Genomic DNA, 25206 nt, shown 5'->3' on the forward strand with positions numbered 1-25206 from the left:
TTTCGCGAAAGCTTTGCAGTACCTTCGAAAGCGATCCGCGTCGGTTTGCAAAACGTTCGCGCGGGTTTAACTGCCGGTGATACGCGGATTTGCAATTTCCAGCTCGTACATGTGTATGCATATATGTGCGTATGCATGATTGGAATATCTATCAAGGACGCGTGACCCCCTTCCTCTACCCCCTTCCTCAACGGGTACTCGTAATTTGGTATAATTCGTATATTACAACCCGTCGTCTCTACTCCTTCAAGTCGTCAGACTGAAAGCTTCCTCGAGAGAGATCTATTGTCGAGCCGCTATTCATCTTCGACTGAAAGCATACTTAATATTTTAATAATTTTTACCCGTTGATGGGAGGGGGAGAGAGGCGCCCTTTTAACATTTTTAACAGAAAAGTCGATAAAGTTTGTTAATGAAAGTTAGAAATTATAATTTATATCGAAATGTTTTCTCTAAAAAAACACGCGTTTACGTGCTCTTAATTTTACAATTTAAAGTTGTAATTGAATGGAAACATTTCGACGGATCATCGCAAATTTCCTCCCAATTATCGTCTAATTCCATAAGACATTCCATTTGGCGTATATCATCTCATTTCTACATTTTTTTTTGACAATTAAATCTTACATATCTTCTCATATAATAAATATAAAGATACGCGTGTTACTTCCGGTAGCTTTGATCGTTCGGGGTTGCGTTCGCTGAAAAAAATCTTTCGCGCAAGGAAGCAACGATCTTCGTCGAGGATCATAGAATCAGTCTCTGAGGCGGGATATCGATTCCCGCCGAAGAGTTCCGAGAGGTGCCGAGCTCGCGAAAGTGACGTAGACCGTAGACGAGTAAGTGCAGCGAGCGGTGGTGAAGCTGGGTGAAGCTGATTGTGTGGTCAGTGGTGATTCACTTGTGTGCGGATTGACTCTGGAGGAGAGACTTTGGTGTGTCCGTCGTATCGACGTGTTGCGCGTTTCCGGGTGTTGCGGTTCTTGCGTTCCGCTTTTTTCACCCGCGGGACGGGGTGGAGGGGAAAAGAAAATTATATCCGCGCTCGGCAGACAGTTTGACAGTTGACGCTAAGACGACACGTATATCCAGGTAGACCAGGATACAATAGGCAATTTATATATATGATATACGACGACGATAGACAACCAACGACTGATGGTTATTCGCGATTTGTACGATAGAATATGCGTAGGTCAGGAGTCCCATTCGAGATTGATCCAGTCGCGTCTCGTGCCCTTTCGCCTCTTTTTCTTTACGTGTAAACCTATATTTGTTGGAATTTTTTAAATCTATCGTAAAACATATTAGATCGTTGTTCGTTGGAGCCACCGATCGATGGTTCGGATTCAACGATGAGGCTCAATTTATATAACGACCCTTCATTTTTTCGACGATTTCTCTCTTATTAACAGATAGATCTTAATTGTAAAGCCGTCTCGAAGCGAAGATCGATCACCGTGACCTAACCTAATCTAACCTTGAAGGCGTAAACTCACCGCAACTCGAACCACCGAACACGAGATTCTAGTTGTAACGAATATCGTCTCGAATATCGCACAAGCGAACGCCACTCTCCCAAAATGGTTACTCCACAAACTCCAGGTGAATTTTTTATATTTCTCTTCTCTTTTCTTTTTTCTTGTTTTCTTGCTTTCGTATCATTGTGCTTCGGTGCATTGACGTTCGTGCATCTGTCATTGTCCGACAAACTACGTTATCACTTATGTCATCTGTAGTAGACAATTATCATGCTTGATATCTCTCTTCCTCCCCGCGATAATTTGTTTATTATTACCTAAAATGTGATTCTTAAAATCGTTGTTTATTATTGTAAGACTGGCAATTATTCTCAGTAGTATAAGAACAAAATAAGCATTATATTTTCGCAAATAAATATATGATTGTATTTCATTGATTACACTGAGAAGGAGATATCATATCATCTTTAATGTTATATATCTGATATATAGGTACAGACCCCTGGGTAATTCAGCCTAGAGAAAGAATGAAATATCAAGAACAATTTGACTCCTTGAAACCAATCAATGGAATCATTACTGGCGAACAGGCAAAGGGATTTCTCCTCAGATCTCAACTTCCACCTCCCATTCTCGGACAGATATGGTATAAAGTTACTATTTAATGTCAAGATTGTTTTAAATTCTAATGCATTTTCTAATCCCTTGTGTATATATATTATAGGGCATTATCGGATACAGATTCAGATGGAAAAATGAATATAAATGAGTTCAGTATTGCGTGCAAGTTGATCAATTTGAAATTACGAGGTTTTGAAATTCCCAAAGTACTGCCACCCATTCTCATACAGAGTTTGAAATCCTTTCCAACAGGTAGGTGAATATATCTGTACAACACACGAGATTATATCATTAGATTGATTGTGATTGAGATTAATGAATGATTTTAGGTGATGCTAACTTGGTTGGATTGATAAATGGTTCAACCGCTCAAAATAATATTGGCTCTCTAGTGAACTTAAGCGGACCTCAATCAATAGCACCTCGCACTGTAGCAAGCGCAGTACCCACGGCTGGAAATACACATCCTCTTATAGGTAATATATGATTAAATATTTTTATTTTATTTATCCTTCTCTGTTTCTCAATCAACATTGTTAGATAGATGCTTATATTTAACAGTTCAATAAAATAACAGAAAAAGATCTTATAAAAGCTTTTAAAAGCATTTATAAGTATACCCAAATATATACACTTTCTCAAACATATTAGTGCGATTCGTTAACTGCGGATAGATATATCAAACATGATCGATATCACTGAGATGTTCAACAAACCTATTATATATTATTACAATCATCTATCATTTCTATAAATTCAACATGTATTACATGTGTGTCAATATGTGTTTTATTATCTTGTCAACAAAATCAGACATAATTATGTGTCACTCATAATGCATCATACTACACAGCATTACAACAAAATAGACAGAATGTGGCCTCAAGTACACACGCCACAACTCATATACTGTCTAAGCCACCCGCTCGCCCCGCTCCACCTTCTGTGGGTATGTTAACTGTGCTGAATATTGAGTGTTTCTTATGAGTCAATTTATCTTCTCTTCTTTGAGCAAGCTTTTATTCAATGGCTTAACGGAATGTTCCGAGTTAAATTTCGAATTAAATAACATTTTAGTTCTTGACGTTTTACGAGTTTTTATAAAGATAAACTTTTTCTCTTTAGCTTGTCGTATATTTGCTGCATTTTAAATATATCCGTTTGGAATGTATTTTTACAAATATTTCGTGTATTTTTATTTAACAGGGTATTACAATTTTATGAGATAACTCTGATTTTTCTGACGTGTGTGTAAGTGTGTGCGTGTGTGTGCGCGAAGCAGATGCTTCATGCACAGCTTATCGTTTTGATATAAAAATTTTCAAAATTTATCTAACTTTATATTGCAACAATTCAATCTTTGCATTTTCAAGCCATGCAAATTTTTTATCTTTATAATATTTATCTTTATTTATCTTTGTGTTACACATGTAGGTATGTGTTGGACTTTGCGATGATAAAATTCTTGACAAATGTACTTGTTAGAAGCGTGAAAGGAAAAACTCATATGCATCATATACATATAATTATTATATACTTTTAAATATTATTTATATTTCGCATGTCTTTGATATTTTTCATATATTTAGAAAGATCGTAATCATCGTAAATGCTTGGACATAGAAATAAATCTGATTAGATGTGTGTTAATAATTCTATTATTTATAAATTAGAAAATTCATAACATTTTTAATCAGAATTTTTATTTGCTAATATAAAGTTATTTTATTAATTATATACATATACTTTGTACAATTAATATTTATATAACGTTTATATATACATATATATATACTTGTAATAATATTTCTGACGAAAGAGAAAGAGAGAATATTTCGTTAATAATGTTTTACACTTTATTACGCGGCAAAAAAAAAAGGAGTCGCGCCTTCTATCAATACCACAACTGGTGGTCCTCCGCAAAGACCTGCACCACCTGCAAGTATTGGTATGTTTAAATAAATATACACGTTTACATCCCCATACAAACCCAGTGTATATGTAAACCTTGCATACAAAGTTTTATCGTACTGAATCTCATTGCATTGCTCAATATTATTAATATGCTATGAGAAAAGCATAAAGTACTTGCATAATAATTCTGCTTATGCTTACTTCACTATCTTTTTTTTTTTATATTGTATAATTTGTAGAGCAAACAAAAAGAATATTGTTTGCATTATAGATCTATAACTGTCTAATACAATTCAACAATGTTATAATAATTACACGAAATTATTATAGGTAGTAACTTTGCGGCCACGACGAGTGGTCCACCACCAAAACCAGCACCGCCATCATTTCCAAATAGTCCTGTAGGAATCTCACCCATGAAAGTTTCACCTCCTGTTGTTGGTACATCTGTAGTTTCTTCAATCCCACCTGTTTCTGGTATAGGTAAAATATTAAAATCAATTTTATGTCGAAATTGAGTACATTTTAAAACATTTTATGGATTAATTTTCATTACATAATACCTAATGCATTTTTATAATCATAATTGTATAGAGTTATATTGATATATATTTAACCTTTTATTAATTATAGGTATCTCATCAGTAGCATCAATTGCACCTTTAAATATAAATCCTGTCCCAATGGCTGCCTTTAGTATGACACAGCCATTGCCAACACAGTCATTAGGCATGGTTAACGCAGGTATGATCGCTCCTATAGCTGGTGTGCCTAGTATGGTACCATCCATCGGATCAATAAATACTGGTACGCGTGCAACACAATGTTTTATCTCTTGTACTTGTATTTTTAATTATTATATTAATTTTGATTCTCTTCCACAGGTACTGGAGTTGCTTCGTCAGTAGCGTTACCATTGGTATCCTCGACAACTGCTGCAAACGGTGCATTAGTCAATGGTGCTATTACACAAACGCCGGTATCTACAAATACACCCTTGAGTACAACAGCACGTCCACCGAGTATAGATAGAGTGGGTTCCGTAGATTCACAGCACTCGTTAGTTGGTTCGCCACAATCTATAGAATGGACGGTGCCGCATCAGACCAAATTAAAATACACTCAGTTATTTAATACTTGGGATAGAACGAGATCTGGTTTTCTATCCGGGCCTCAAGCAAGAAACATCATGGTGCAATCGCAATTGCCACAACCGATACTTGCTCAAATATGGTATAGTTGCAAAATATTTTACTGTAAGACAAATGCACATAAAGGAGAATTCTATGAAAGTAGTAAAATGGGAGTGAAAAGAAATGTTGAAATGTATGTTGATAGGGCTTTATCTGACATGGACTCGGATGGACGTTTGGGTTCTGAGGAATTTGTGCTCGCAATGCACCTTTGCGATATCGCTAAAGCAGGCGAAATGATACCTACGACACTTCCACTGGAACTTATTCCACCCACATTTAGACGACAACGTCAAAGTAGTTTAACTGCTCAGAACGCAACGGAAAATATCGATCCGTTAGCAGGCATGCCACAGGTATGGCTAATAATATAAGAATATCTTTTTGCGCAATAAGAAAAACAGAAGGAAAAAAGAAGAATATTATTTTACAGACTTCATTCGAAGATAAACGTAAAGAGAACTTTGAGAAAGGTCAAGCGGAATTGGACCGTAGGCGTAAAGCGTTGTTGGAAATTCAGCGAAAGGAACAAGAAGAGCGAGAACGGAAAGAGAGGGAGGAAGCCGAGAAACTGGAAAAAATAAGGTAAGTAGAATTATTTATTAATTAGATACTATAATATAGGAAAATGTTACATTTTGCGATACAGATTAGAGCAGGAAAGGCGTAGGCAAGCGGAAATCGAGAAACAAATGCAGAGACAAAAAGAAATCGAGCAGGAGAAGGAGGAACAACGAAAACGCGCGCAAGAACAGAAAGAGGCGGCACGCAAGTAAATTCATTAAGCTTTATTAGAGAAATTTATGTATTTATGTATACAGATTTGAAAGTAGCATTGTTTTATGACGCGCAGGGAAATGGAAAGACAACGACAACTGGAATGGGAACGACAGAAGTCGCAAGAATTACAAGCACAAAGACAAAAAGAACAAGATGTTCTTCTCAAATTGAAAGCAAAGAATCAGACCTTGACCATTGAACTTGGAACACTTGTAAGTATACTACAAGAGAATTTAATTAACAATCTTTTTATATTTTCATAATATTTTCTGTTTTTCAGAACGATAAAGTGAAAGAATTATCGCAAAAAATTTGTGATACTCGGGTAGGAGTCTCAGGCGTCAAGACAACTATCGATGGTATGCGATCAACGAGAGATGCACAATTACAGGAAATGGCCGCCTTAAAGAATAAACTTCGGGAACAAAATCAAAGATTATTAGCGTTGAGTCAGGAGAAAGCGCGTATCGAGGTGAAGAATAAACTCAACGCGGCGCAAGATGCAGCCGGACAAGAGGCTATTAAGATGGCCTTTGACAATAAACAAATTACTCTTAAGCAGATGAAAGATAAAATTGCAGATTTACAACAGCAGGTATGTTGCGTCTCTAACGTTCGATAATTATATATAAATAAATTTTAGCTATATATATATATCGATGTTTTATCTTAAAACGTATATTTTTTCAACAGATCGATTCGAAAATGTGCGATATCGAAAATAATAATGCTCAACTTGAAGATATTAAAACGCAGATAAAAAATCTAATAGCGGACTGTAAGCAGCTTTACGGTACTTTTGACGAAAAGAAGATTAAAGTACTTGAACTTCGGGCAAGCGGCGACGACGCCTCGGCTGATTTTGCTTCATCCGCATGGGGCGATAGCGCTTGGAGCAATACACCTAGTATAGCTAGTGAGGCAGCTTGGCCTGTTGACGATACCGCTGTAACGGCAAGCTCGACGAATGAAGCTGTTATCACGGGTGTTCGCAAATATAGAGCGCTTTACGAATTTGTGGCGCGAAATCAGGACGAAATATCATTTCAACCTGGTGATATTATATCAGTATGTATAATAAATGCAATAACAGTGTCATTGTTGTCAAGAGAAAACTATTCAGTACATACGATATCTAATATGATTCTATATTATACATAGGTACCACCTGTGCAAAACGCTGAACCAGGATGGATGGCAGGAGAAATTCGCGGTCATACTGGTTGGTTTCCCGAATCTTACGTGGAACCAGTGGATACTGGTTTAGACAATGAACGTACCTTCATACAACAAGACAGTGTAGAGAAGAGAACATTAGAGTCAGTTGTATTTTTATTTATATCAGTATTTGCGAAATATCATGGATCAATATTGCTTTGTGTATCTCTCATATCTAGGTATTAGAATTTTTATTTTAATTACACAGGGAAATAGCAGAAGTTCCCGAGAACGTATCCGACGCAGGATCATTAGGAGGAGAAGCCCCGATAGTGGAAGCTATTATACCTACTTTAGGATTAGGTACATCTTGTGACATACAAGCCACCACTTTGTTTCCATATCGACCTACTATCGAGCAACATCTTTCTTTCGAAAAAGGAGAGACCATTTATGTTTCTGAGCAGCAGGTTATTAAATATATATTAATAAATATATATTATAATATTTATAAAAAAAATATATATATATATACATATATGTGTGTGTGTTTCACAAAATATATATATTTCTTATTTTATTCAGGTTGATTGGTGGTATGGTTCGACTAGTAATGGAAATAAGGGTTGGTTCCCCAAATCATATGTAAAAGAAATAATTACGAGCAGCAAAGATACCGCAGCTGAGGGTCTTAACGAATATTACGTTGCGCTTTATCGATACGACTCATCTGAAGCTGGCGATCTTAATTTCAATCAGGGGGAAATTATATTAGTTATCAAGAAAGATGGAGACTGGTGGACTGGTTGTGTAGGGGATAAAAGTGGAATTTTTCCATCTAATTATGTAGAAAAGTGCGACGCTCCCAATGAGGTATAATATAATATTTGTATATATATATTTTTCCTTGTTATCTTTTAATCTCTCGATGATTCGATTGTTTTATAAATGTTCGAATTTATTAACTGCCTGATCAAAGTATATTTTTTTTTATTTTCACTAATTTATAAATTGATGATTCCTAATATGACTTTACGTGGCATTGATTAGGGTGCATCTTTGTCCACTAACGTTCAGTCCAGTGCAACTGCTGCAGAGACAAAAAGTACCACAGATGTTACTCCAGTAACCGCAGCATCACAAGTGCGTAATTACTTATTCTAAATTGTCTAATTTATATCTTATTTTTAAATATGTTAATATATGTATACTAGTTTGATTTGATTTTTGTGTAATTTTATTAATTTGCTATTATTCTACTGACATCTGATAAAATAAGACTGTAGTGACAAAGCTAAATAACATAGAGCGTGCGTGTATTTAGCAGGTAGAGAAAATAGCAGAACAATTGGAAGATGAAAGAGCAGCTGCTGAGGATAGAGCGGAATTACCGGACTTTACTGCCATGGCTGCTCAACAGGTAAAAAAAATTAATCGCATTCTTATTTTCTAATATATTCATGCAATTGAAACTGTGTTATTGTGTTTATTGCTTCCTTTACGCTATTGACATCCTGGTAATGCAGTATTATAAGGTATTTGATTTATATTATTACTATTATATTATTACTATCAAATACTTATAGATTTAATGATTGTGATTCGTGATGCCGTTTTTTCTCTTTATTTCAAATTGCAAAGAGTATATATATACACAGAGAGAAAAATCATAATTTTACTCATGAAAAAAAATCTGTTTTCCTTTAGAGAGGAAGAAAACCAGAAATTGTCCAAGTTATTGCACCATATCAAGCAACTAGTGCAGAACAATTAGACTTGCAAAGAGGACAATTAATAATGATTCGTAAGAAAACTGACAGCGGATGGTGGGAAGGAGAACTTCAGGTAGAAAAATACACTTCCTTATCGCTTAATTCCTTTATTGTCAAATAAGAATATTGGTACGCATTTGTTTATTTAGGCACGGGGTAAAAAGAGGCAAGTGGGTTGGTTCCCAGCAACTTATGTTAAACCTTTAACCAGTAGCAGTAATAGAAGTACACCTGTCTCTCATGGATATCTAGATTCTCCAACAGATCCAAATATCGGTGAGTAAATTCTGCAATTACTAGTTTTTAAGACTGTACTTATATATGATACTTAAGATATATATATATATTTTCTCAAAATCGAAATCGTAACTTAACTTTTTACTTATAGAACGCGTTATGGCCCTTTATCCTTACCAAGCACAAAATGAGGATGAGTTAAGCTTCGAGAAAGGTGATGTTATATCAGTACTTGCTAAGGAAGAGACCGCATGGTGGAGAGGCGAATTGAACGGCGTATCCGGCGTCTTCCCAAGCAACTACGTATCACCTATGTGTAAGTATTCTTTTACGTGATTGTTAAAACTTAATTTTCAGCTCATTTTAACTGTTAATATCATAATGTTCATAATGTAGTATGAACGCAATTATGTAAATTTGTAATAATTTTCTACACATATTGGCTACATGCGTGTAGATACTAGAGAAAGTGATTGAATAAATAAAATAGGAGATAGAATAGAAATGCGAAACACACAACTTCTGGCTATGGATAGGCGGACGATCGTTAGGTATAACAAGTTCCAATCGAAACGATTATGTATTTGTATTATCTTTTTTATCATTGTACATTATTGTTACTATTTTTATTGTCAACATCACCACTACCTCCATTATCATTAATATCATCATTCTCTTTATTATGATCGTCGTTATTATTATTATTATTGTTGTTATTTTATTATTATATTATTATTTTGTTACACTTTATCTTTGCTTATTTTGCGTTTAACTACTTAGTGACTCGCAAAATAAGTTAAGATGGAGTTTATTATTATAATCATTATCATAGCATCAATATTATTATAGGTAAATAGTTTATAAGAAAGAGTGCAGTTGAAAGTGATGCAGTTGATGTAGCACATTATTATTTTCTTATGAATTAATATATATTATATTGTTGACATGATAACTCCGAGCGATAGCAGCAGCATAAATTTTTTATAATGATGTAGTTCATATCAAGAATATATTTTTTTCATCAGTTACAAATACCTTTTGTTTAATTGTATCTTCGGAATGTTTTTTTTTTATGTAAGTATTTTACAATTAAAGTATAATTAATGGTATTTTTTCGCAATTTTAAAAAGTATCTGTGTAAAAGCAATGTGTTTGATTGTCGTATACAAAGTCTGCTCTGAAATAACTGGCAACATTAATCTCATTCTTCCGTCTAATGTAGGTGTATGCATTGTATGGCTTGGTTATTGGTATGTCACAAGCATATAGAGATCGTTCACCCACTTTTCGCTTATACGATTTACATTAAAATAAAAATAAAAATAGAAGCGAATTTCAAACATCTTCCTAAATTTCTACAAACAGTCTGCTTGTCTGCCTTTTGCATGTCTGCTCATTCGTTCGTCCGTCTATTTTTTTTGTCAGAGGTAGTCGTTTTCTGTTATAACGATTAACAATAACAATTAATAAATAATTAACCGTGATCGAGTGTATTGCTCTATGATTTTATTATTTATATTTAACATATAATTGTAAATTATTATTGTAGTTTATAATTAATCTTTATGATTTATATTAATCTTTATTTATATGTTCTACAGTGTTTATTATATTTTCAACACAAACATGCTGGAATACAAGTAATAACGATTTTTTATAAAGAGTTTTTATTTTATTTGCAAATATCTAATTTCTATTTTGTCATTTCATTCATATATACATTTAATAATTGTAAGAAGTTTTCTAACGAGGAAATAGAAATCTTATGTGAAATACTTTGCATAATTCTATGCTTTTAAGTGATAATTTTAAAATTAGAAAGAAATACTTTAAAGAGACAGCTGCCTCGATTGTTTCTCTTATTAGTCTTATCATATATGCATTCTATAATCTCCTTTTTATTAATTATCTTTCGCTTTTGCTTAACACGCAGCATAAAGGGTAGCCGAGCAGCAGTACAGCATTGCTGGTTAAAATTAAAGCACCTGAAGTGTAATAAGAAAAATAGCAGCTCCAATACTCAGCACGGCGTGCTACAACGACAGAACTCTTTCAACGTTGAAGACAATGTGCAAAAAAAAAAAGCAAAAGTGAGAGGTGTTGGGAAATAGTAAAAGAAAACGAGAGAGAAAAAGGAGAGAGAGGAAAACGAGAAATGAAGAATTAATACGAGATTAAGAGCAGAGAGCAAGATTTAGAGTTGGTTCTTTATTTCTCTTTTTCTATCTCTCTTTATTATATATATATATATATATATATATATATATATGTATATATATCTATATATACATATATATAGCCTCTACTTATACATATTATACAAGCCTTTCCCTCTGGTGCGGGGTTGTGCACTCATTCCTTCATTAATGTTATCATTCGGATTGTTATCACAACGATTGAATCGCAACACACTAGCCTTCTAACTGTGTTACATCTTCAAACGATTTTCATGCAAATACTATGTTCGTTGTATAGGGACAACGCGCGCATGTACCAAGTCCGATCGTTCAGTCATTTCATTAGTGTTACGCGACCACCATGATATATCTGCACCAACACCAAAGGTCTACCTCAGTTCTCTATCTATATGCTGATACGTATAATTAAGAAATAATAATATTAAATTTTTAGCTTGTTCACACACGTGTTAGAAATATTTAACATTATGTGTCATGGTAAGAATACCATTGTTACTTAATATTTAAGTCATTTGTTAAGTTCATGTTCATGTGCAAATTTAAAATTTATATATGTATTTAGCTCGATTACATTTTAAAGCTTTATTTAAGAAACTTGGTTTATAAGAAAAAAATTATTTAGATATAAAAATTTTTCAAATATAAAAAGTATTTTTCGCGTCACTTTCGAACATTACGTTTCTCGCTTCTGAACATTTCGGTGGTCGATTAAAATTTTAGACAATTTAATTCAATCATTTTTTTGGGAATTAAGGATCATTACTACTGTGTTTCTATTATTTCTTTTATGTATGGTGTGTGTGTACAATGTTTGCGTTAATTACAGAGTTGTGTAAAATAGAAGTGACCGTAAAAAAGCTATAATGATTGCGTTATGTTTTATCCTTTGTCAATGTCTGGTGCGCACTGTAGACCGTTAGGAATTGCGATTGTCTCATGCTGAGGCCTAAAAGATATCTAAAAATGACGATCTCATGATCGAGCAGTCAATGATTAGCTGTTGCGATTGAAAATGGTATAAGAGAAGGAGCTCGGAGAAATATCTTGTATAATTTTATTCGATTTGACATCGTGTGCAATTTCTTACGTTTACTAAAATTAGCGAACACGATATTGCATTACAAGTATTATTCGTGTATAAATTTCATGAAAGGGGAAATCAGAGTGAAACAAAGCGACGTATGACTTGATTGCTCGCTGTAAATTTATTGATCTCATCTTTCGACTCCTAATCACTTATTATGCGCGAATATAACAAATACTTTGTATTGTAAATAACAGAAGATAAAGGATGCGCTCCTTCTTCGCAGCCTTTTACGATAGAGCCTAAATAAATAGCAGTCATATACGTGAACAATAAAAGATCGCCAATAACGAGCTAAAAAAATAGTGATCACATGATTCATTGAGTGACGTAATGTCTTATTGTAAATTAGGTTTTTCATTGAATCATAACATTCCTGTATGTGTATTAATCGACTGACTGTATATTATTTATTTCTTGGATTGTAATCGGCAGTCAGACGGCTTGTTCATATAATATATTGTACAATTATAGCCCATTAACGTACAGCGCTTTGTTGCAAAGAATTTATTATGTTAAAGGATATATAAAAATGTTTATTGTTCCCCAAAAAATATCTGAAAGAATTGCATTAGAGCTACCGACACATTTCGACACCAAGTTCAGTATATATACACACGCAGCTATGAAGCTTTGATATAAAATGTATGTTAAAAATAATTTAACATTCGATGAACGTTCACGAATGTTCGCAAAAGTATGCATCAGTTTGTGACTTCTTTAGAGACTCCTCGAACTTCCAGCCGTAAGGTCATCTAGAAAAGAAAGCAAGGTTGATGATACCAGCAACCGATTTCATATATTGGCGAAAAATCAAGCGCACAACGTATTTATTCATTGCTACTTTTACCCGTTCTATATAAACTCTTCCATGACAGAAGCGAGTAAATACGTTATATCACAGTGGCAATAATTGTGTGCTTATAATAATTAGGTATTCCAAGACACCAGTCCCTCCCAGCATAAAGTTATTCTAAGGACGGCGGCGGGATGTCTAAAGCAAGTTGTGCAACTGGTTATCCTTAGTCGATGTAGTCGTGTAGTGCGTTGTATTCCTAAGATTGTTACTATTTGCAAGTTGTTTGTTTATTCTAATATCAAGTCTCGTCGGAAATCTCAACTAAGGTACGATGTGATTTGGCGTGTAATGGAGAATGTTGTAAGAGAGTATGAATAATTCTGTGTGAGACTTATACGAAAAAATATCTTGTTCACACACTTTATATACATATAGAAATTATATATATATATATATATATTGTGTTTCCACATACAACACACACACATACGCATATGTACGCCCATGCTCTTATACGTATGTAAACATATCCATATATGCATATACGGATACGTTCGCATCTATCATCGCTGATCGAAATAAAATATCTATCTGTTGTAAAAATTATTCTTGCGTAGACGAATCACATGTTATTCGATATTATCGTTCGTAATAACAATTTTAACTTATCGATATTATTTGATATGTAATATATTCCCTTTCTTTTAAACTAGATGATTAACTCATTAGTACGTAGAAAATCGCTCTACTGACAGGAAATGATTTTATTCTCTATTTACTCTAAAAAAAATTCTATACATTATATATGTATACAAAATTGGAGAGATTTTATTTCATTTATATAAAACTTTTTGTATAAGACATATTTATTGAGCCACATTTATTTTGGAGAATATAAAATCACTTGTCTTTACTTAAAGTAAAAGATAATAAAAAATTAATAATGATTTTACGCGAAAAAAACTTTTTTTTTGTATATATATTTTATGTGTAGCGAGTGAATTGACGATCGATACAATATGTCACAATCCCATGGAAAAAAAGCGCCAGGAACATATCAAAGAGCTAATTGTGACTGAACACGCCTATATAGAAGACATGAGACTAGTACACGAGGTATTTTTCATTTTCTTTTTTGAATTTGTTTTTTATTTACGTTTTCCGATTCACGTATGTATATATTTAGAGTAGCATAGCATGGCATGTGATTCTCCTTCTTTTCATTTATCAGCGATTGTGTGAATTTTTAGAAACATTAATTATATATGAAATATTATTTTTTTAAAGCTTTAACAAGGTTTTAAGTAAAAACTTGATATATTCAAAGTATGAATAGGAAAAGTCGGAGGAAAGAAAATATGCACGTTTGTTACTCTAAATTGAAAATGTAAAATGAAAGGAAATTCGAGACGAATTTATATATGTATGTGTGTGTGTGTATATATGTATATTGTGTATATTTTAGGTGTTTGAGAAACCATTAATCGAAAGTTTAGTCTTAAGCGTCGATGAAATAGAAAAGATATTTATCAATTGGAGAGATATTATTGCGTGTAACGATAACTTTTTGAGGTAACTAACTTTACCATTAATGTATCTAACGAAATATATATTTTCTATTGTATAATAATTATATATATTTCTTACAGAACTTTAAGAATAAGAAGGGATAACAGCTACAACGAAGTAGTTAGAATGATTGGCGATATACTATGCGAAAATGTAAGTGTGCATTTATACAAATATTTTAAATGCGAGAAGACCCATCGTTTTTGTTATGGAAACCTGTTTATGTGATACATGATATTTTGCACAGATACCTAGGATGTCGGCTTACATAAGATTTTGCAGCTGTCAAATATCCGCTGCGACGTATCTGCAACGTTTGACAGAAACCTCGCCTGAATTCGTCCGGGTCGCACAAAAGTGTCAGCAAGATCCTCGGACCAAAGGGATGCCGTTAAGCTCATTTTTAATTAAACCGATGCAAAGAATAACAAAATATCCGCTTATCATCGGCAAGGTATTCTCGCTTTTATCTCTAAATAATTGTAGCTTATACATCATGTAATAAAGTAGCGTATGTAACACACTATCATTATAGATTTTAGAGTACACGCCGATGGATCATCCCGATAGGCAGTATCTACAAGAAGCGTTGGCTAAATCTGAAGAGTTTTGTACCCAGGTAAAAATAGCGCACGCAAAAGAATATAAAAAAACAACTAGTAAGAAGATAGGATATATAATTTATTCACATATTTATTTTTCATCTAATATCGTGCATTATTGTAGGTGAATGAAGGAGTCAGAGAGAAAGAAAATAGCGACAGACTGGAATGGCTGCAAACTCATGTGATGTGCGACGGTCTTGAAGAGCAACTCGTTTTCAATTCCTTGACAAATTCTTTAGGACCGCGAAAACTTTTGCATTTCGGTATACTTCATAAGGTAAGAAATATTTTTGTATTTCGAGATATTTTAACGTCGCATTTCTTTCACGCAGTTTTATTCCATGTGGCAATTTTGTTACAGTCAAAAAGTGGCAAAGAACTCGTCGCCTTCCTGACAAATGATTTTCTGCTGTTCGTTCAATCGATAAAATTCTCCCTCAACTGCCAACAATTTTCATTCGAACGTAACGAACATCAAAAGTTTAAGATGTACAGAAAGGTAATGCTTATAATATGTAATATTTTGGAGCAAATTAATTAGAGAGAAATGTGTAAAAAATCTTTTCACATAATTATAAATATCAAAACGACTATTCTTTTTACAGCCGATATTTCTCAATGAATTATCCTTGCTCGGAGAAAGTGACGGAAACAGCAGCCTGAGCGGAAGCGACGCGGCGGACAATTCTTCGAAAATTCTAAGACTGAAAGATCAAAAGAAGCCAATTATATTATTAGCACCATTTGTGAATGAATGCTCATTGTGGTTGAAACGAATCATAGAAGCGCGTAGGAAATTTTTAGAAAACGAAAGAAATTGTTTGCAGAGACAACGATCAAGTGAGTTTAACTATCCGTATCTCATCCGAATAAGATTAAGATTATCGAACCATTGTTTATTCGTATAGGCTCTCTCTCTTACGAGTTACCTATTGCTTTGTCGATTGTTTGCAAGCAGATGTTTGTAAGCAGTGTTTATACGTCAATTTTTTTCATGTATACTCGGTATCGTAGCTTATATACGTAGATCTACTCTCGTCTCGCATAATAAATTTAATTTCAACAATACGTTTATGTGGATGAACAGAGCAGGCGCAATTTGGGGCGTGCGGCAGAATTCTCGTCACTGTGCTCCAAGGCTACAACTTGAAAGCCCCATTCGGTAAGGATCGCAATGGCGGTTTTGGTCGCTCGTTATCGCATGTTTTTGCTTTTCTCACGCCTCTTTACCGATGTTGATGCACGTGTTTATTAACGCTTGCTTGCTTGCTTGCTTACTTGCTTACGTGCTCTTATGCAAAAGATGTTACATCGAAGCGGTGTATGTACATATAGGTATCTATTGGAGAAACGTGCGTTAGTGAAAAAAAAAATATTTCAAATTTTATTGTTATATAATTTGCATGCAGCGCTTTATTACTAACAGAAATCTGCAATGATTGTAGTTCGCAGGAGACCTCCCCAAGGTATGCTGCAACTAGTAGTTGTGGAAGCTGAAGATCTTGTCATTAGAAAAGGTACAGTATAGAGATCCTGCACTTTGAAAGAATTCTGAATATCTGTATTCGTATATTTCATTAGACGTTGGTTTGTAAATCAACTTTTATTAAGCTTATACTACAAATGGTGGGATTGCATTGATTTTATTATCTTCTTCGTGCTTCTATTCCATAGTAGCTTTTCTTCTCTAAGATCTTTTTAGTTTAATAGTTGCACTCTTACTTTTTTTATCTACACATGTATCTTGAGTATAAATTAAAAAATCAAGCAATGGTCTTCAAAGCTTCGGCGAATGAAGTTGCAAAAGCATGAATGCATGACAAAAAAATTATTTTTTAGTGTATAAATGTTTATATATATAAAAGAAAAAATCATACACATATTTAATAAATTATATATATTTAATACCTTTGAGATATACAATTATATCAAAATATTTCAATCTTACGATAATCAAGCTTTAAAAGTTTGGCTGAAGAATCCGGATGCGGGAGGATAAGTGCGCTATCTTTGGAATGGTTTCAAGGCTACGTATAATGCACGAAAGCATAAAATTACTAACGCTTAAAGCAAAAACAAAAAAAAAATATATATATATACATATATATATATATATATATATATATATATATATATATATAATGTCGCAGGACTGTCGTTCTGCTTTGTCCACAACGATCGAATGTTCATATGTATATGCAAGCATTTCTTTTCTTCTAGGAAAGTATAATACATTCTGCAAAGTGTCTATGGGCTCTCAAGAAGAAAGGACCAATGTCGTATCAGGAAGCGATTGCCCTTGGTGGGACGCTTCGATGCAATTCCAAGTAAAAGATCTACAGGAAGACACCCTTTGCATCACCGTGTTCGATAAAGGCTATTACAGTCCTGACGGTAAGCTCTTACATATAGTTCTTAGCGTGAAAATTGAATAATTTTATACGAGTGCTACTAAAAAATTATTAATCGACTAAATCGTGATTTTTATATAATCGTAATTTATATGTCGGCAATTTGAAATGTTGTTAACGCAGAGTTTCTCGGCCGCGCTGAGATCAGAGTGGCTGACATAATGAGAGACAGTAAAGATTCTTGCGGACCAATTCAAAAAAGAATCAAATTGCGCGAAGTCGATAGCGGTGATGTCATTCTCAAGTTGGATCTTCGACTTTTTGATAGTAGATAAGACATGTAATACATGCGAATATATATAATAGGCAATATATGCCTAAATTTATAGAAGACGAAATAATGAGGATGAGAAACATAAAATAATTTTTTTATCCAATTTTGTGGAGAAAATGATCTGAATGAAATTAATTTAATTTCTATATATATATGAACAAATATATATGAATAAAGCATCTATTATATAGATAATTTTTAGTATACGTAAGTAATTTAACCAAAACTATTATTACAGAATTTTATAGTATGACGATATATCTCTTTCGACATATAAAACATAATACGAGGAAATATAAAGTTTAATTTTTGGAATTTTTTCGATGGGAATGTTTTTTTCATACATGTATATTACACAATTAAAAATAACGAAATATTCCAAAAGTATTGCCCACATAGAAAACGTTATTTTTATTCAGCGTTTCTTATGCTCGTCGATATTTTTTATGTAGCTAACGCTATTATACATCTGCGAGGCAGAGTTTAATCCAAACGATTGCAATAAATTATATATTATTTCACATCACGACGTTCTTCTAATAAATTAAACGGCATAAAAATGAGTGACAACAGTTCTTTATCAGCTAGCTGATAAGCTCTGCCACGAGGATGTATCTATCTTTTCATCGAGCAGCGCACAAAGACATTCGTTCCCTTTGCTTACGCATGTACGTTTTGCTTTCGCTTTCGTCGATGTTCTCGTTTACGTATGCGCGAAAAGAATAAGTAAAATGAGCGCAAGCGCGGAATGTCCGAGAGCAAGGCTCGAAGGAAAACCCACAGACGTTCTGTATCTTTAATTTAAATTCTGTATATGTAATTTCTTAATTTAAATTATCCCTTATCAGATACGGACAGCAATTTCTTGGAATTTCTGGGAGTGTCTATTTCTGTATTCGTATCGGGGATGTTGCGACGCACCGCATCTTCCGTAGGAAACTCGTAGATCGGTTTGAACCCACCGAAGAGCTGCGGCTTAAAGTTATCGGCGTCAAACTCATTCTTCTCGGTTTGGGTTTCGGTCTCCGAGTTCGTCTCGCCACCATTGCTATCCGACTTCCTCTCCGCCCCCTCGACGACGACAACGCTCCAGCCGTTTTTGCTAGGCGTCTCGGCGCTCAAACTAGCGACGAAAGGAGCCATGAAGTTTTGCGGCGCCGGTGCCGAGCTGGACGAGCTGGACGGCTGTTGAGAAGGTAGCAACACCGTTTGCTTCGTGGCAGCGTCTTCGTCATCGTCGTTGACGTCATCATCGAGACGATGAATGGAATACGGAGCGTTCGTCGGCGTGTAAACGTAAGCGATCGGTGTCGAAGTCGATGTAGACGAGGTCGACGTCGATGCTGACGTTGATGCAGTTGCGATCGGTGCCGTGCGATGCAATGTCACGGAAATTGCCGCGTCGTTCTTCTTTTTATTGTTGAATGTCGGTAGGAAGTCCTGCAAGTACGGGATCACGTTTACCGAATCCATCTGCTCGTCCTTCTCTTGCTCGCTCGCGGTAGAAGCCTGCTGCTGTTGTTGCTGTCGTTGCTTGCTAGGTATCAGTAGTGGCGTTTCTTTCACACTAGTCGCGGGAAAGACGGACGACGGATCAGGTCGTTCCAGAGGATATGGGAAATCTAAAGCGACCATAGGTCTACCGCTGTAGACGGTATGTGTCTCCTCCGCCGGTTCGTTCTGAAGTAAAGTGTCAGGTGGTAACGGCCGATGAGGACCTCGTGTACCTACAACGACGCTTCCGTCCTCGTTGGAGTCGTCCGGATGTATGTTGACCGCGGTGTTGACCGGATATACAACGTACACAGGTTGCTCGGGTATTTCCGCTGGAATGTCGGATTTTCTGCGCTCCGCTTCATGCGTGAGTACAGATTCCACCGGTTCATCGGTCTCGATATTCTCGCCGACTAATTCACCGTGTTGCTGTATCATTTGCAGAGTCGCGACGCGCGGAGGATCCGCCGTACGTCTCTTCGGGAACAGAGGCGGCCTCGGCGGTGTCATCGGCGGTTCCTCCGGGTATCTTTCTTCGTTTTCGTCCGCAATTTCGCTCTTACCATGATCCTCCTTCCTACTCTCGCTGTTCTTACCTGCCTGACCGATACCGTGAGCGAACAACTTGTTCTCCTCCAGGCCTATGCGCGAGATGGACGAGTGTGGAGGACGAAGTCTCGTTCGTATCGTCGATTCCGTCTCGTGCGGTGAAGCGATGCTGTCCCCATTGGACGTCGGCACGAAGGCTAGTCTAACCGCGTGGATCGGCGGCGGTGGTGGATTCAAACGCTGAAGATACGAGGGCGGTGGCGGCGGGAGAGGTCTTCGTGAAGTGGACGAGAGACTCGGCAAGGGTTGTCGGACTCTCGTGCCCGATGAGCCTTGTCCAGCCGGCATAGTTCCTATCGCGTCCGGACCGCGATGACCGTGCGACGCTTTCGCGTTAGGTCGAAACTGGGGTAGGATGTTAGGCAGCTTCGTGTCCGGCGAGTACGGACGTTTCCTAAGTCCTGCGTCCAAGGGGGGAGGTACCGAATGTGGTGGTTTGATACGCGATGGAGGTGGCGGCAAAGGCGATCTCTGAGGTAATCTAGAGTGATCTGGTCTTGACATATCGTACTGATAATGATAGTAGTACGACGGTGGCCTGGAACTTTCCGCAGGTGGTATCAAGTCTTCGGCGAGCTGTGGCAGGTCTCCTCCAATCGTCGTTGAAAGATTGAGCCTCGTTTTATTCGTCGACGTTGTCATCGTTGTCGTCGTTGTCTTGGGTGTGATTTCACGAATACTGCCATCCGCTTCGTTTATGATGACGATATGCTCCTCCTTTGTCGGGTCCTTTGTTTCGTTCTCATCCGGAAAAATGACGTAGCCGGAATCCTTTTCTTTGCTTCGGTTTCTCGTATCCTGAATCACTGCGCTCACGATAGCCACGAGAGGACTTTGAGATTTCGTTGGTTCGATCTCGTTGCTGGTTTTCAGAGGGCTGGGTGGCCACCATTTCTGCGTAACGCGATCGGAATTCGGTAATTCGGTGACGGAATGAGCTGACGAATATTCTTGTTTGACTATCTTTGTTGGTTCATGCGGATCGACGTTGTGAAGCGGCCAGAGCGTGGTGTCGATGTCGGACAAACTGCTGTAAGGATTCTCTCCGACGGCTGTCCCGATCGAATAGTAACCACCTTCGACGCTTTGACGATTACCGAGAACAAAAGACACGGTGTCCTGATCCGGCGGAATCACAATGTTGCTCGTGCTCTCTATCACGGTTCCCGCTCCTATTCTGTTCGGTTCCAGCTTGATCGTGCTCGGTCTGTATCCGTGACCGATTATACCCTGGTGGCTCTCTGTGACACTCTGTCTTCGATCGCTGTTTAAGGACGAAGGAACAATCGGGAATTGCGGTCTGCTGTTTGCCAACGCATCAGGTACAGATGACGTCGAAGATACAGATCGCGAAGGCATCGTCGTTGTGGTTCCTGTCGAAGACGCGGTAACAGTCGTCGTGCTAGTAGCAGCGGTGGTGGTGGTGGTGGTGGTGGTGATTGTAGCCGCCGTGGATGCTGTTGGAGAAGCGGTTGTGGAGGATCCCGATGTGATCTCCTTCAATAAGTCTTTGAATGGTAAAAAGTAATCGTTCTCCTCGTTGTTGCCGTCGCTGTCGCCTTCGCTCTCGCTCTCACCTTCCGGCAATTCGTAAGTGTCGTAAGAATCCCTATATTCTTCACTTTGCGCCGGTTTCGTTTCAGGGCTCGCGTGAGAGAGCACGAAGTTATCGAGATTCGAGTGATCTTTATGAAGAAGAGGGGCGGTTTGCGTCTTCTCCACCGTCATAGCACCGTCGTTCGGAGTTCGCGTGGGGACGTTGCCCGGATTTCGATGAGATTCCACGTGCAGTTTTTCGATCGGCAGAAGATTCTTCTCGTTCTCTAGTTCCGTGCGATCGATCGAGTGAAAGGCGATCGGAGTATTGGACGGTTTCCATGTGGTCACGGCGGGTGCTCTGGTCGAGGTAGAAAGCATCATTCGCGACGAGTTCGTGGTGATGATAGGCAAGGAAGTCGTGATCGTCGACGTCCGCTTTGCCTTATCCTCATCGATAGCCGTGGTCTTATGTGTACTGGTTTTCGTTATCGGCGTGTAAGAATTCTTAACAGGACGCGCATACAGATCGTTCTCAGGATGATAAGGTCTGTGATTGTACGTGCTGTAGCTATTAGAGCCGCTTTGCACCTTCGTGTTCGCGTACGAGCTCGAGATCAACGGGTACTTGTCGTTTCCGTATTTGTCCGAGGAATAGTGGACGGGCAGGTTGAGGAAATCGTGAAAATTAGCATACGTGTTGATCTCGTTTGGACTGACGTCTTCGTTGTCCTTGCCCTTGCTCTTTTTCCTTTCCGGATCCTTCTCGTTCCCGCCTTTGTCTTCAGAGGAATCATCCTGGCTCTCCTTATTCTCGCGATAATCGGTGTAATTGAGAGCTTTGACAGGCGGTGCCTTCTCGAAGTCAATCTTACCGGTTAGCGGGTCTTTTTCCAATGAGAACGGCTTGCCGCCGTTGAAGGCGAAAGGATACGGAATATGGTAACGTGGAACGTCGTCGCTGTCGCCGGTTAAAGTCTCAGAGGTAGCACCAACGACGCCAACTGCGCTCTCCTCCGCTATGAGATCCAGGTCAAGGTCGTCCAGACGCGTCTGACGCCCCGGCGTGGGAGAGCTCTCGATCTTGCCGGATCGTCGAGCATTGTTGTCCAGGTGGCCGCCCATCAGATACTCGCCCGACACGCATGTCAAAAGAGCGAGGAGCGTCCATAAGCGTCTCCGCATCTCATACATACGATATCTGAAAAAAAATCGTTTATGATTAATTGATAATTAATTTTTTGGTTTGCTATACTCTTGATTTAAATATCTAGATTTTTAATTTATTACAATCTTCTCTCATCATGTTTTGTCAAAATGCAAATTAACTAACGGATGTGGCAACGAAAAAAATATTAAACACACTCTACTTAATGATGCGTAACAGACTTGATGACATTTGTATAATGGAGATTTTTTTTATATGAAACTTTATTTTTATGTAATATTTTTCATTTCTCACTTCCTGTATGCTTTTCTAACATTTCACGCTCATGATTATACGCTTTTGCGGTTTATCTGCGATGACTCTTATCTAAGTTGTGTATGCGGGTATATTGTCTCAGCGAAAGTAGCGCGTGAAAAAAAAGGAGACGACCCAAATATAATTAAATATCTCCCAATTAGATTTATATACATGTCACATCTATCCATGCGAGATTGCGAAACATAGCAGATACGATCGAGTAAACTGGAAATGTTACTGTAAACGCGTCATCTGACGTCTGTAAGTAATGTAATAATAATAATAATGCATAATGCTAAATGAGCCGCTAATTGTAACGGCTTGTTAGACCGTTACCCTTGATAAGTTCCGAGTGTCAAAACTGTTCGCAAAAGATATAAATACAGGATTAAATATATTCATGATTTTCGTACGGATCCATATTTTCGGGGGAAAATGCAAATTTACACATTAACATAAAACGTTACGATAAACCCGTAATGTACAGAACAGCAGATCGTGTTACGTCAGATGGAATTCAATGTATAACGGGTTTTAGTAGTCTCTCTCTTTATCCCTATTTTCCTTCATCTTCCGGCATCGCATCGTCTCTTTCTTTTCTCTTTCTTTACGCTTTCCATATAAATCGGTAACACACTCCGTCCGTGTCTCCTCCGAGCTGTCCTACAGCTTTGATAATCTTCTATTTAGCTCTAATATTCAGGTCGAATAACGTTGTATGGTGACATGCATTCGTCTGCTCAAATCATCTGTGTATCATCATGTATGCGATGACGCCGTTCACCATTCATAATATCACGTTCATATGGGGATTACGGTCATGACCCTCTATGGTGGTTCCTCTAATATGGTGAATGGAATGCGCCAGATAATGTTGGTCAGTATGACCTACTTTAATTTTTGTTTCGGGGTTTTGTCCTCGAATTGTGTAATTTCAGTTTCATGTATATGATCGTGCCGCGAATCGTATCTTACATATATGCGCGATCTTTTCTCGTCTAGAGTTACAGTCGTATTTTATTAATGTATAAAAGACTAAAAATGTTTTTTTAATTTAGTTTTTTTTTTAATTTTGTCATCTATGTGTGCATATACATATAAACATATAACCGAGTATATATAGAGATACTTATTAAAAATATTATTTTAGATATATATATATAAATTTGAAGTCATTAAAATTATATCAATTATTTTTCAATCAATATATTATTAATTATTTACAGTCGTATATTAAAGATTGCAAAGACGTTTTTCAAAATATTAAAAATGTCATTTTTTAAACCCAATAAATTTTGTTTATATTATATATATATATATATATATATATATACACATATATAAAAAAATATACATAACAAATTATTTAAAAATTTAATTTAGATATAGACAAATTCAAAGTTATTAAATATATTAATTACTTATCAATTGATATATTAATGAGCTAGAGAGAGAAATTTTGTTAGTTTTTTCTGTTGTATTTATTTATCTTTGTGTGTGCACCACTCGGCATTTATTATACGAATATATCGTAAAAAATTTTTCTTTAATTATAAATTATCTAGATATAATTTTTTACAGATTTGTTATACCTTGATTACGTGTGGAAAAATGATAGCAGATTTAAAAGGTGTCAATCGAAGCCTCCTCTTGGGTTCTTGCGATTCCTGATGTTGTTCACCGATCCATCGACGCGCGATTTTCGATGCAACACAATTCGGATCGAAGTTGACTATGGCGAATAACAATTTCGTCGGAAAAAAACGTTTCTTCTGCAATTAGCGCGTCGAGAGAAGGAAAAATTAGAGCCCCCAGGAAAACTCTCGGACTCGTAACCCTGGAAGAAGGTCGTGTAACGACTGAACAGCCTTGTCGTCAGGACAGGTAGAAGGAAGACGAAGAGGTGAGGCAGGAGGAGAAACACGCGGTGGAGGAAGATCTCGTTCCGAATGACTCGAAGAGTAGGAGAACGCCGTTGCTGAAGGAGAAAGAAACAAGGAAACGGA

General features: G+C 36.6%; 2 protein-coding genes across 6 annotated transcripts; one reads left to right on the top strand and one right to left on the bottom strand.

Annotated features, from left to right (window-relative positions):
• The first annotated feature begins 220 nt into the window (after nt 1-220).
• On the top strand, nt 221-24945 carry Dap160 (dynamin associated protein 160). Of its 5 annotated transcripts, none has more exons than XM_083040256.1 (35): nt 221-1605; nt 1974-2127; nt 2206-2354; nt 2432-2578; nt 2956-3051; nt 3982-4050; nt 4347-4499; nt 4650-4823; nt 4901-5249; nt 5355-5565; nt 5643-5794; nt 5859-5981; nt 6063-6201; nt 6270-6584; nt 6683-7057; nt 7151-7308; nt 7416-7617; nt 7733-8020; nt 8198-8290; nt 8472-8567; nt 8855-8992; nt 9069-9195; nt 9308-9472; nt 14232-14353; nt 14703-14809; nt 14887-14959; nt 15054-15260; nt 15342-15425; nt 15533-15688; nt 15773-15910; nt 16017-16251; nt 16499-16573; nt 16857-16928; nt 17632-17805; nt 24782-24945. In XM_083040256.1, exons 1-35 carry the CDS (start codon nt 1584-1586, stop codon nt 24943-24945), a joined length of 5502 nt encoding a protein of 1833 aa, XP_082896382.1. In that variant the 5' UTR covers nt 221-1583. The 5 variants fall into 5 exon arrangements, with proteins under 5 accessions (XP_082896382.1, XP_082896383.1, XP_082896384.1 ...); XM_083040257.1 differs by lacking the exon at nt 24782-24945 and adding an exon at nt 17946-18231 and having other exon boundaries at nt 222-1605; XM_083040258.1 differs by lacking the exon at nt 24782-24945 and adding an exon at nt 17946-18231 and having other exon boundaries at nt 222-1605; nt 8475-8567.
• On the bottom strand, nt 18404-24909 carry LOC145937291 (uncharacterized). The gene is made up of 2 exons (XM_083040262.1): nt 24793-24909; nt 18404-22936 (listed from the first exon to the last, which is right to left on the bottom strand). Exon 2 carries the CDS (start codon nt 22927-22929, stop codon nt 18931-18933), a length of 3999 nt encoding a protein of 1332 aa, XP_082896388.1. The 5' UTR covers nt 22930-22936; nt 24793-24909; the 3' UTR covers nt 18404-18930.
• Nucleotides 24946-25206: the final 261 nt, after the last annotated feature.

This window comes from Prenolepis imparis, unplaced genomic scaffold (genome assembly GCF_030444845.1).
Source record: "Prenolepis imparis isolate NDT839.2.m4 unplaced genomic scaffold, iyPreImpa1.0 SCAF_6, whole genome shotgun sequence".
NCBI lineage: Eukaryota > Metazoa > Arthropoda > Insecta > Hymenoptera > Formicidae > Prenolepis > Prenolepis imparis.